At 38.5% G+C, this 12,718-nt stretch overlaps 2 protein-coding genes across 2 annotated transcripts; both read left to right on the top strand.

Moving 5' to 3' along the window:
- The first annotated feature begins 228 nt into the window (after positions 1-228).
- LOC140890034 (uncharacterized) lies at positions 229-918 on the top strand. The gene is made up of 2 exons (XM_073297783.1): positions 229-622; positions 761-918. The coding sequence occupies exons 1-2, from the start codon at positions 229-231 to the stop codon at positions 916-918; spliced, it is 552 nt and encodes a 183-aa protein (XP_073153884.1).
- Positions 919-4,137: 3,219 nt separating this feature from the next.
- On the top strand, positions 4,138-6,290 carry LOC140890657 (xyloglucan endotransglucosylase protein 6). Its single transcript, XM_073298600.1, has 4 exons — positions 4,138-4,397; positions 4,581-4,681; positions 5,300-5,493; positions 5,683-6,290. Exons 1-4 carry the CDS (start codon positions 4,241-4,243, stop codon positions 6,101-6,103), a joined length of 873 nt encoding a protein of 290 aa, XP_073154701.1. The 5' UTR covers positions 4,138-4,240; the 3' UTR covers positions 6,104-6,290.
- Positions 6,291-12,718: the final 6,428 nt, after the last annotated feature.

Genomic DNA, 12,718 nt, shown 5'->3' with positions numbered 1-12,718 from the left:
ACCACCGAATACAACTCGAAAAGGAAATCAAAACAACTCAGGATGTTCTGTACGCATCCTGCTCTAGAGTTTCCAAGTGGCTTCTTCGGTGCCTCGACACTGCCACTGAACTAAAACCAGATGAATGACTTTATTCCGCAAGACCTTATCCTTATGATCTAGGATACGAATAGGTCTCTCAACATAAGTCAAATCCTTATCCACCTGAACCTCAGACGGCTGCAGAATATGAGACTGATCCGCCACATAAATTCTGCTAAAGAAATTGCTTTCAATATAGGAGTTGATCCTGTATTTTCTGAGCGACGACAAACTTATAGAAAGAGACAATTTGATGAGATTGCTAATACTGAAAGAGAACCACAAACAGCTGAAGAACACTTTAGGACTGATTATTTTCTTGTTGTGGTAGATATTGCTCTTTTGGAGTTGAGGAGTAGGTTTGAGCAATTGAATTCTTTCGAAGCTATGTTTGGATTCTTGATGGATGGAGGAGAGTTAATGACATTGGATGAAGACTATTTGAGAAAATATTGTGTGAATCTTGAATCTGCTTTGAAAAAGAATGATGTGTCTGATATTGATGCTAATGACCTGCTTTTAGAATTACAAATGTTGCAAGGTATGCTACCTCTGAAAGCATATGACACAAATAAATCTTGGACAACCATTAAAATTTTAGAGTTTGCATTGAAAATGAAAGTTTTTCTTTTGGTCGTGGTTGCCTATCAAATTTTATTGACTATTTCTGTGACTGTAGCATCAGCTGAGAGGAACTTTTTCAAGTTGAAATTATTGAAATCTTATTTAAGAACCACAATGAGTCAAGAGAGACTGAATGGTTTAGCGACTCTCTGCATCGAGAAAGAGACATTGGAGGATATATCTTACGACGACATAATTGATGACTTTGCTTAAAAAAACGCAAGAAGAGTGCATTTTAAATAATATTGATTGTTGAATAAATTATTTTGATGAATTATGTAATATTTTATTTCTGATGTGTAATACTTTGATTTATGTATTTTGTTTTACTTTAATCATACTATTCAATATTTTCATATATATTCGACTTTTCAAGTTAATGCGAAAGGGGCCATATTTCAAGTTTCGCCCAGGGCTCCGTTTTTCTCAGGACCGCCCCTGATAAATGCATATTGCGAAATTTATTCGTATACTAATTTGTTGTCTCAGTAGAATTTTTTAAATATATGAAAAATAAATGAATTATATAATTGAGACAGAGATAAGAAACAATTAAATGGAACAATTTCGATTTATAAGAAATTAATTTTGGGGTGTTTTCGAACATTTTGGGATGTTTTTGAACATGATAGTCGATAGGGTTTTTGAACATTTTGGGATGTTTTTGAACATTTACATCAATGTGGCACACTAGCCTAGGTTTCTGAAAGAGATAATGATTTTTCATGCGGACATCAACTTTTAAAATATATAATATACAATATATTTCCGTAAATTGTCTAATCTTGCTTCCAACCCCCAAAAAAAAAAAAAGGAAAAAGAAAAATGTGTCTCATCAACAAAAGAAAAGGTCACGTCATTTAGTGTGGTTGCAGAGTTCTGTAATGGAACAGGATTTTAAGGTCCACAGAGGGGCCCCTGTAGGCCGTACCTCATGATATACATGTTATACGTACATGCATGGCTAAATACATTTTTTTTTTTCTTTTTGAATCAATTGCTAATTAACACAATTTTGATAGAACATAATCACATATACAATGTTGCGAGGTTATTGATTGATAATTTTATAAGAATCGGGCAGACCAACCGGTTCGACGTCAAATCACTCGTGAATCTAGTTCGAACAAACTCCAAACATCGTTACAATTAAATCGTTCAGAATCGTTAAATCTCAATCAATCAAGAATCGGTCAAACTGATTTAGGTACATTTTAATTTTTTTTAATTTTTTTTTCTAATATCTTTCTAAAAAAATTATTTCTTATATCTGAAATTTATAATTTATATTTTTGGTTATATCACTTATATGTATATATATATGATTTAAAAATTTATTAAAAATATTATAATTTTTGAATTATTTTGATTTATTTTTTTAAATATATATAAAATAAAATTTGATATTTTGATTATTTATATATATATTGATGTTTAGATTTTAAAATTTGAAATATATAGATATATATGCATGTATATATAGAGTTTGCAATATGCTGCCCATCAATCGTGACAACCTCTCTGTCCACCATGCATATATATAATATATGCATTCCAAACCTTTTGACATTTAGATCTTTCGAATAAAGTTTTTGAAACTTAATATTCGAGCAATAGTTCGAATAGTTTACGAATATGTTCGAATATTTCGAGGCGAACTTGAATTTTATTTCGAACCGAGCTTGGACCAAAATACTTGAAATTAGAGACAAACTCGAGCCTTAGTTTTTTTATTTTTTTTATTTTATATTTTTTATTGTCATTCGTCTCAATTCGCTTAATTAATTCAATCTCAACCTATAATAGCTTGATTTAATCATGAGATGGTGTTTGTATTTATTGAGATCACATGTTCCAAACATCACCCACTCATTGAAATGTCATAAAAAAATTTCCCATTATTCATGGATTAATGTCAATAGTTCTAATGCGTTTTAACTGTCACCGTAACTACATTGTTAGTCCAAAATTTATCTAGAATACATTGAAAAATAACGACCGTCGAATATCTTTTTCATGTCATGAATAAAAAGAAAAAAACATTGTCGAAAGCCCTCTTCTTTAAATGTTGTATCAATTATCAAATAAATAAATCAAGGCATAGATTGAATGAGCGTAGGATAAGAAAGAATCACATTGTGTAGGGTGCCTTACGGAAAAAGGCTATAACGTCTAAAGTATCAAATGGAACAATTAAATTTTTTTTTTCTTGAAAATTTAAACTTTAAGGGGGTGTTTTGCATTTTCTTTCTTTAACAACTAGTGGAGGGACAACTGTACAAAGTATCGTCCAGCTGGGGTGTTCCACGTGTAAGAATACTATTGGCTTCAACAGGCACACATTTTTACCCGACAGCGACTGGTCCTAACGTATACCCCCAATCCCGATGAAATGAAGCACCACTCTTCTTCCATACCATATAGACTTAATTGTCACCATAAGGGCATAGGCGAGTTGGTAAAATTTGAGGTGACGTAAGAAAAAATTCTTCAGCGTTGCGAGTTTGATCCTCGTGTGGAGCATATTTTCTGCTGAAATATTGTGGGGTATGCTCTGGGGATTGGGTCATGTGCTCCTTCCTTCAGGTCCCTGCAACTCGTCCACATCCCTCGATTTATCTTCCGCATAAGCCAATGAGTCTCTGACTCATGTGGAATGGGGTCCCCTTCGGATCAACCCTTTTATAAAATATATACACTTAATTGTCCTTTTTTTAATTTTTTTTTTAAAAAAGCACTTAATTGGAATTACTTTTTGCAAATTCAATTCCAATGTTGCGTTGTGACTTGTGAAACACAAGGTCGAAGATAAAAATTAAAATTCATGCATAAGAAAAATATTTAATATTTGGTTCTGTTTTTCTTGACATTTTCTTTTAAGATAATCTGCATTCATCTCCCTTACATTTTTATACTTGATAAGAGATGTGAGTGCTAAAAACATAAAATATAGGAGAAGTGAATGTAAATTAACAATTTCTTTTATGACTCCAGAAAAAAAAGATAAGTATAAATAACTTTACGTCTAAGATTGTGTTTATACGGTCGAATCAGTTGGAAATAATAAATTGCAAGCTCATACTTTCAAATTACTTTATTTTTTTTTATGTCGACAACGACAACGTTCAAGCGAATTTCAAATGCATTCAACTCAATTCACTAACTTTCAATAGTAAACGGTAAACATGATCGATTCCATTATTCAAATCTCTTCATATATCCGTTGATTTAAATGTAACATGATATAACTTTCACAAAGAATACTAACCATGCATTCCATTTCCTTTCCATATAAAAAATATCACATGTTAAAGTTTGAATGACTCTGAGATGGAGTGTTACATGTACGGCGAATGCGAGTGACGTGGCCGAGTGGCTTTCCAGTTAAGCCAAATGCCCAATAATCATCATTTCCTTCCCCTATATAAACCATCAACCCCACCATCTCTACTCCTCAACACTGCACTTACCAAGCATTTCATCTGCAGAGATCAAAAGAAGAAAGGGATAAAGATATCAAATTCACCGTCTGGCAATGTCGAAAGATTTCTTGGGTGTTTTTCTGGCATTTGCGTTGGTGGGTTCTGTTGTCGGGTCTTCAAGATTTGATGATCTTTTTCAACCGAGTTGGGCTTTGGATCATTTCAGCTATGAAGGAGAGCTTCTGAAAATGAAACTCGATAACCACTCTGGTAGTGTACCTACACTCTTAGTCTTTGACATTTGTTATTTTAAGTTTTGGGATGGTTGTTTTGTCCGAGTTTAACAATATTGTCCATTTTCTTGTCTCGGGAGGCCATTAAAACAGTATTCCGGAGTTCTTGTATTTATTTCAATATTTTGTTGGGTTTTGCTAAAATCTTGGAATAATGTAGGCGCTGGATTTTCATCGAAGAGCAAGTATTTGTATGGGAAAGTTACAGTTCAGATTAAGCTTGTGGAAGGAGACTCTGCTGGGACTGTTACTGCCTTCTACGTATGTTTTATGGAGTTTTTTACTGCTCTTTCTTGTTTATCGGCGCAGTTTATCTGTTAACTCACACATCAATATTTCAAGCAAGAAACGAAGGAAGGGAGGAAGATAAAAATATCTGTTTCATTATAGATTGTGGCCTGGGGGGTTCATTAACTCTGCTTTCATTTCACTGTCAGTGGTTGATAAAAATTTAATCTTGACATGTTATACGTACATGAATTCTGTATAAATTACAGCTGGCTTCCCATTTAAGTCAATAAGGGAATTGCATGATTTGCTATGTGCCTTTATGTACCGAGTACCCTTTTCTATGCAAAAACTCGCAGCTAGTCCCCACAAGAAAGAAAGACCACTATATATATTCAAATTTGATTTATATCAGCTGTGATTCTTTGTAAGAGGTGGAATCCATCTTATTTTTTGTGTAAAACAGGGGAAAAAGAAGAAGATAATATAATTTTGTACTGTTTGATTTTGATCACCAGTGTGCTTCTATCAGTTTTGAGAGTGGAAAAAGAAACATAGAGAAGCTCTAGTGAATAACAAAGAAAGTTGAAAGTTGAAACTTAGAAGCATTAATTTGGTGGTGATTTGTTGTGTGTGTGTGTGTGTGGGCAGATGTCATCAGATGGAGCTTATCACAACGAATTCGATTTCGAGTTCTTAGGCAACACAAGTGGTGAGCCTTACCTAGTGCAAACCAATGTGTATGTGAATGGAGTTGGCAACAGAGAACAAAGACTCAATCTTTGGTTCGACCCGACTAAGGATTTTCACTCCTACTCCATTTCATGGACTCAACGCCAAGTTTTGTGAGCCCTCTATCTCTTACATCTATCATGATACTCACTCACACTTGTGCGTACGTGTATGTGTAATGTTCCCATATGCTTAAATGATACTAAAGTAGGAATTTTGTGTTCTACAAGTTATAGGCTTGATGAAAAGCACTTTATCTTTTGTTAGCACAGTTTGCTCACGGAATATCAACACTTTTGCAGATTCTCAGTGGATGAAACTCCAGTGCGTGTACACTCTAACTTAGAGCACAAAGGCATACCATTTCCAAAAGACCAACCAATGGGGGTGTACAGTTCGATATGGAATGCTGATGATTGGGCTACACAAGGTGGGAGAGTCAAAACTGATTGGTCTCATGCACCTTTTGTAGCCTCCTACAAAGGATTTGAAATCAACGGATGCCAATGCCTCGACGGTGCATCGGTGGCCGAGAACATGAAAAGGTGCAGCAGTGGTGGTGACAAACAGTACTGGTGGGACGAGCCGACCGTGTCCGAGCTGAATCTACATCAATCCCACCAGCTCATATGGGTGAGGGCTAACCATATGGTCTACGACTATTGCTCGGATACGGCCCGGTTCCCGGCTACCCCTGCGGAGTGCGAACACCACCACCATTAAGATATGTAGCAGTACTAGCATGGAGGATATGAACTCCATGTTTCCTGATCAGATGTTTGGTCATATGTAAAACCTTTGGCTATGTAGATATTGCGCATCAATTCGTTAATAATAACCATTTCCTGTGGTTTAAAATGTTCTTATGCTTTTGACTTTCAGAGTGATGTTTAAAATTTTAATGGCTAGTTCCCAGTTGGTTACAATAATTGTGGTTAAATATATCTTTACTCTAATTTGGGTCGATCGACCTGCATTATTATTATTAAAATGTACCTCATTAGGAAATGTGCTTAAATGCTACTATATTATTTGTGGTCTCGAATCCGATATTTCGTTTCGAATTTAAAATATTGGTGGCAAATGGATTACAAGCATCGCTGCTCAATGTACTATTGAGCATGGGAAATAAATAAAGAAAGTACTGAAGCTGATGGATCAAAGTTAAATCAAGGTTGAGTGTGGACCCAATGGCTGTACCGTGTTAACGGGCTTTTTAATATTGGACCAGAAAAAGAAATAGTTGTTGTTTCAAATGGGCCCAATATTACACCCAACAAAAGAGAAGGCTTAATTAATGTGGTCTCCATTGCATGCGAAGGATTAATGCGTATTTATCGAGAGGAGTTTGTAGGTGAAACGACCCTAACTCTCTAATAAATAAATATGCGGAATTTTTTTTTTTTTTTTATACTACTAAATAAATGTAAGTACATATATGCCCATACATATATGCACCAAATAAAATATACAAAATAAACTCATGATTAAATAAATAAACAATTTAAATACTTAAATAAAATGCATTTTTTAAAATGATTAAACATCTGAGTCAACCCTAGAATTAATAATATACTGCATAATAAAATAAATAAAATGTGCATGCACTAAAAATATTTAATAAAATATTTCAAACACCTCAACCCAAATAAAATAATAAAATGTATCATAAGACATCAGCACGGTGACTCAGAAGCTGTCACGGTCACGGGGCTACTGCGGCGCCGCTCATACGTCCTCACCACCGGTAGGAGTAACCTGCTCCTCTATGTACTCACCTGCACCATATCAGTGTAGTGAGCCTAGAGGCCCAACATGCATACTAACAAGGGTTTAAAATAATTTAAATCAATTTAATACTAATACATACATATACATGAATGAGCATGCTTAAAAATTAATAACATAAATTACATGGATAAACATACATAACATACATAATATCATACATACATAAGTTGTTGAGCATTTATTTTCTAAACATCGAATGGTCCTATCCGTAAGTGTGACCCATAGTGCGACTGATCAGTCTAGGAAACCATCGTACGAGGCTGGTGGCGAACCACCCATACATAAATGGCAGAAAACTGCCCATACATAAATGGCAGAAACTGCCCATACATAAATGGCCACACTACTTCAATTTCCACCTAAAATATTTTATTTTGCTCAACCATAGAAATTAAATCATATCATAAAAATTGATTTCATGAATGCATGTACTTAAATAAATTGTGTGTCCTTCATATATATTTAATTTAATTTTTCTTACTAACATATAAATATTAAAATAACTTAAATGCATAAAAATAATTAAATATATAATCAGGACACATGCAAATTTCTCATGGTTGGTTCTGGACTGCTGGCCCTACACTCAAACCCATTAACTTAAAACTTGGCCCATTAACATAACAAAGCCCATTAAGACTAGCTTAGGCCCAATAACACTATCCCTGGCCCCATGGGCCCAAAAGCCCAATAACAAGCCCAATAACTTTCATGGGCTCCCAAGCCCATAAAAATTTATGGATTCACTTAATTAATTTAATTAAGCCCAAAATAATTAAACTCAACCCAAAATAATTAAATGGAGCCCAAATAAATTTTGAGATTTAATTAGGCCCATTAAACACCTAAACTGACCCATTGGGCCCAAAAACTCGAAGACTGGCCCAATAACTTTTATGGGCCCAAAAGCCCATAAAATTAATGGACTAACTTAATTAAAATTTTAAAAGTCCAAATAAAATTATTTGGGGGTCCAAATAATTTTATTTCAATTTATTTGACTCAAAAACCCATAAATTTGTAAAATACTTTAAAAATAAAAAAACTCGAGCCCGGCCCACCAAACTCGGACCCGAACTCACTAACCCGACCCACTACCTAACCGACCCGACCCGGACCACTCAGACCCGACCCAGACCCCTAACCCAGCCCAACCCGATGGCCCCCTCTCCCAAATTCCCTCGGCTGAGGGCTGCTGCCGCGCCAGTCCGGCCACCCCTGGCCGGACCATCGCCGGCAGGACCCTCCCGAGGTCCTGCCGGACCTAACCTGCTTGGTGGTCCAACCCCATGCAGCCCAGCCACCCGAGCCACCACCTCTTTCTCCCGAACCCTAAACTGCGCCCGTCTCCACCATCTGCCGATAAAGCTCCTGTCCAGCCCTACCTTGGCTCGATCCCCTGACCACAGCCGACTCTAGGGACCCTGAGGCTTACTATGACACTTGAACCAGCAGCTAGAACTCATCATGGCTCAAGAAAAACGATGCAATAAAAAATTAAATTCAACATGAACATGATACAAAACTAAACCCGACTGTTTCTGAAAAATTTAAGAAAAATATTCTGATGCACACGCACACACTCGAATATACACTGATATAGCATGATAAAAGAGAAAGAAACGCATGCCTTTCACCGATAAATGACGAGGAATACGAACGTGGGACGGTTCCGGGACGACGGGACGAAAATACGGGCTTTTGGAGCTTCGAACCTCTTGGCTATGGCTTCTCTGGGACTGCTGGGTCGAGAGGATGAAGACAATGAGTGGGGGTGGCGGCTGAAGTTGAGAGTGACGTGAGGTTTTGGGTGGGGTTGGGTAGATTTAGGTTTTATTTTAATAGAAAATAGGGTAATTAATTCTATAATTAAGGATATAATATATATATAAAATATAACTCAACTAAAACTCTAAAAGAAACCTTTAAAAAAAAAAAAATCTGAAACATAAAATAAATCTCGAAATATTAATTTAGGGGAATTTTAAAAATACTAAAAAGTCAATATTTTGACTAATTTTGGATAAAAATGACTCCCTAAAATTAAATAAAATTAAATACTTAAAATTTTGGGATAATAAAACTCAAAATAATATTTTAAGGCTCCAAGAAGGCTCATAAAATAATTTGGCTAGAAAGTTGTCATCTCGTCCGTCCACGGTCCCGTACGCGATTAAATAATAAAATACTAAAAATCATATAATTCACTAATTATGGGTTAAATGCTTAAAAATAAATTAAATCATGCATAAATAATTCACATAATTATTTAACCCATAAATCATAAATTTAAATAATTAAATATCCTAATTATGCAGGCGGATTTATGTAATTAAAAATACCGGGTGTTACAATTCTCCCCCCCTTAAATTGAATTTCGTCCTCGAAATTAAAGTACTTACCCGAACAACTCCGGGTAGCGAGTCCTCATATCCTCCTCGGTCTCCCAAGTAGCTTCCTCCTCCGAGTGATTCAGCCACTGGACTCTGACCATCGGTATGACCCGCGTCCTAAGCCTCCGCTCCTCTCTAGCCAAGATCCGCACTGGTCTCTCCTCGTATACAAGATCTGGTGGCAACTGTAAGGGCTCGAAATCCAACACATGCGACGGGTTGGAGACATATCTCCGAAGCATGGATACATGGAAAACGTTGTGCACTGCCGCTAGCCCTGGAGGTAGAGCTAAACGATAGGCCAACGTGCCAACTCGCTCCAAGATCTCGAATGGCCCTATATATCTCGGATTAAGCTTGCCTCTCCGTCCAAAACGCGCTACTCCCTTCATAGGTGACACCTTCAAGAATACGTGATCACCTACTGCGAACTCCAAATCGCGTCGTCTGGCATCTGCATAACTCTTCTGCCGACTCTGCGCAGTCCTCATCCTATCTCGAATCTGCGTCACGATGTCAGCTGTCTGCTGCACAATCTCTGGACCCAACAAAATCCTCTCACCAACCTCATCCCAATGCACTGGAGATCTGCATCTCCTCCCATAAAGTGCTGCATATGGAGCCATACCTATAGACGACTGAAAGCTGTTGTTATAGGTAAACTCCACTAATGGCAGTCTAGTCTCCCAAGATCCTCGAAAATCGATGACACAAGCTCTCAAAAGATCCTCGAGAACCTGGATCACTCTCTCAGACTGACCATCTGTCTGGGGATGAAATGCTGTACTGAACAGAAGCCTAGTCCCCAAAGCTGTGTGCAGACTCTTCCAAAACGCAGATGTGAATCTCGGATCTCTGTCTGACACAATAGACACTGGTATGCCATGCAGTCTAACAATCTCTCTAATGTAAAGCTCTGCATACTGTGTCAAAGGATAGTTAGTCCTCACCGGCAAGAAATGAGCTGACTTGGTGAGTCTATCCACAATCACCCAAATCGCTGTGCAACCTCTGGCACTCCTCGGCAAGCCAACCACAAAGTCCATCGTAATATTCTCCCATTTCCATTCCGGAATGGGAAGAGGTCTAAGGAGTCCTGCTGGACGCTGATGCTCTGCTTTGACTTGCTGACAAGTCAAGCACTCTGACACCACTCTCCCGATGTCACTCTTCATCCCAGGCCACCAATACAATAACTGCAAGTCTCGGTACATCTTCGTACTTCCGGGGTGAATGGAGTACGGAGACGCATGAGCCTCTGCTAGAATCTCGGCTCTCAACTGATCAACGTTCGGTACCCACATCCTCCCACGGTACTGAACGATGCCATCCTCCACTGTATACAAGAGATTACCTCTGGCCTCATCTCTCTGTCTCCATCGCTGTAGCTCCTCATCAGTAGACTGTCCCTCTCTAATCCGATCTCGCAGAACTGGCTGCACCGTCAACACTGACAAGCTCGGTGCATGGCCACTCGGATAGCACTCCAAACCAAATCTCTGAATCTCGGTCTGTAGTGGTAACTGTACAGTCAAACATGATACCACTGACGACTTCCGACTCAAAGCATCTGCTACTACATTAGCCTTACCCGGATGGTAGCTAATGTCACAGTCATAGTCCTTAACAAGCTCAAGCCATCTGCGCTGCCTCATGTTCAACTCCTTCTGGGTGAAGAAGTACTTGAGGCTCTTGTGGTCGGTGAAAATCTTGCACTTCTCGCCGTAAAGATAGTGCCTCCAGATTTTCAACGCAAATACCACTGCTGCAAGCTCCAAATCATGCGTCGGATAGTTCTGCTCATGAATCTTCAACTGTCGCGACGCATATGCGATAACTCTGCCACTCTGCATAAGTACTGCGCCCAAACCAAGCTTGGACGCGTCGGTGTACACCACTAACTCCTCATGTGGCACTGTCATAGCTAACACCGGTGCTGAAGTAAGTGCATCCTTCAGCTGATCAAAGCTCCTCTGACAATCTGGACTCCAACTATACTTCGCGTTCTTCTTGGTCAAGGAAGTCAAGGGTACTGCAATAGAGGAAAAACCCTTGATGAACTTCCTATAGTATCCTGCTAAACCCAAGAAGCTACGAATCTCCGAAGCATTCTTTGGAATCCCCCAATCCCTCACTGCCTGCACCTTGGACTGATCCACTGCAATCCCATCCCTAGAAATAATGTGGCCTAGAAACGCCACCTGCTCCAACCAAAAGTCACACTTACTGAACTTTGCAAACAGTCGATGCTCCCTCAAAGTCTGCAAGGCTGTATGCAAATGCTGTGTATGCTCCTCAATGATCCTCGAGTAGATCAATATGTCATCAATGAATACAATGACAAACTGATCTAGATACGGCTGGAAAACACGATGCATGAGATCCATAAAAACTGCTGGAGCATTGGTCAACCCAAAGGGCATCACCAAGAACTCATAGTGCCCATATCGTGTCCTAAAGGCAGTCTTAGACACGTCTGAATCTCTGACTCTCAACTGATGGTAACCAGATCGCAAATCGATCTTGAAGAATACCGAAGCTCCCTGCAACTGATCGAATAAATCCTCTATTCTCGGTAGCGGATACTTATTCTTCACTGTGACTCTGTTGAGCTCTCGGTAGTCAATGCACAATCTCATGCTGCCGTCCTTCTTCTTCACAAACAACACTGGAGCTCCCCATGGAGAAAAGCTAGGACGAACAAAGCCCTTCTCCAACAGCTCCTGAATCTGCTCCTTCAACTCTCTCATCTCTGTAGGAGCAAGTCGATATGGTGCCTTAGAGATAGGCACAGTATCTGGCAACAACTCAATACTGAACTCCACCTCTCTCACTGGTGGAACTCCTGCAACATCGTCAGGAAAAACATCTGGATAGTCACGTACCACCTCTATGTCTGATAAAGATCTGCTAGAAACATCCGAGGTAGTGACCACACTAGCAAGAAAACCCTGACATCCATGGCGCAACAGTTTCCTCGCACGAACAAGTGATATCATCTGAGGAATACTGCTAGACTGAGATGCAAAGAAAGTAAACATCTCACCTCCTGCTGGCTTCACTGACACTGTCCTACGTCGGAAATCAATCGAAGCTCCATTAACTGATAGCCAGTCCATACCCAAAATCAAGTCAAACCCAGTCAATGGAAGAA

The sequence above is a fragment of the Henckelia pumila genome, chromosome 3 (genome assembly GCF_033568475.1).
Source record: "Henckelia pumila isolate YLH828 chromosome 3, ASM3356847v2, whole genome shotgun sequence".
NCBI classification, from domain to species: domain Eukaryota; kingdom Viridiplantae; phylum Streptophyta; class Magnoliopsida; order Lamiales; family Gesneriaceae; genus Henckelia; species Henckelia pumila.
Note: the sequence above shows the minus strand (reverse complement) of the source record. Positions and strands in the feature narration are given on the sequence as shown.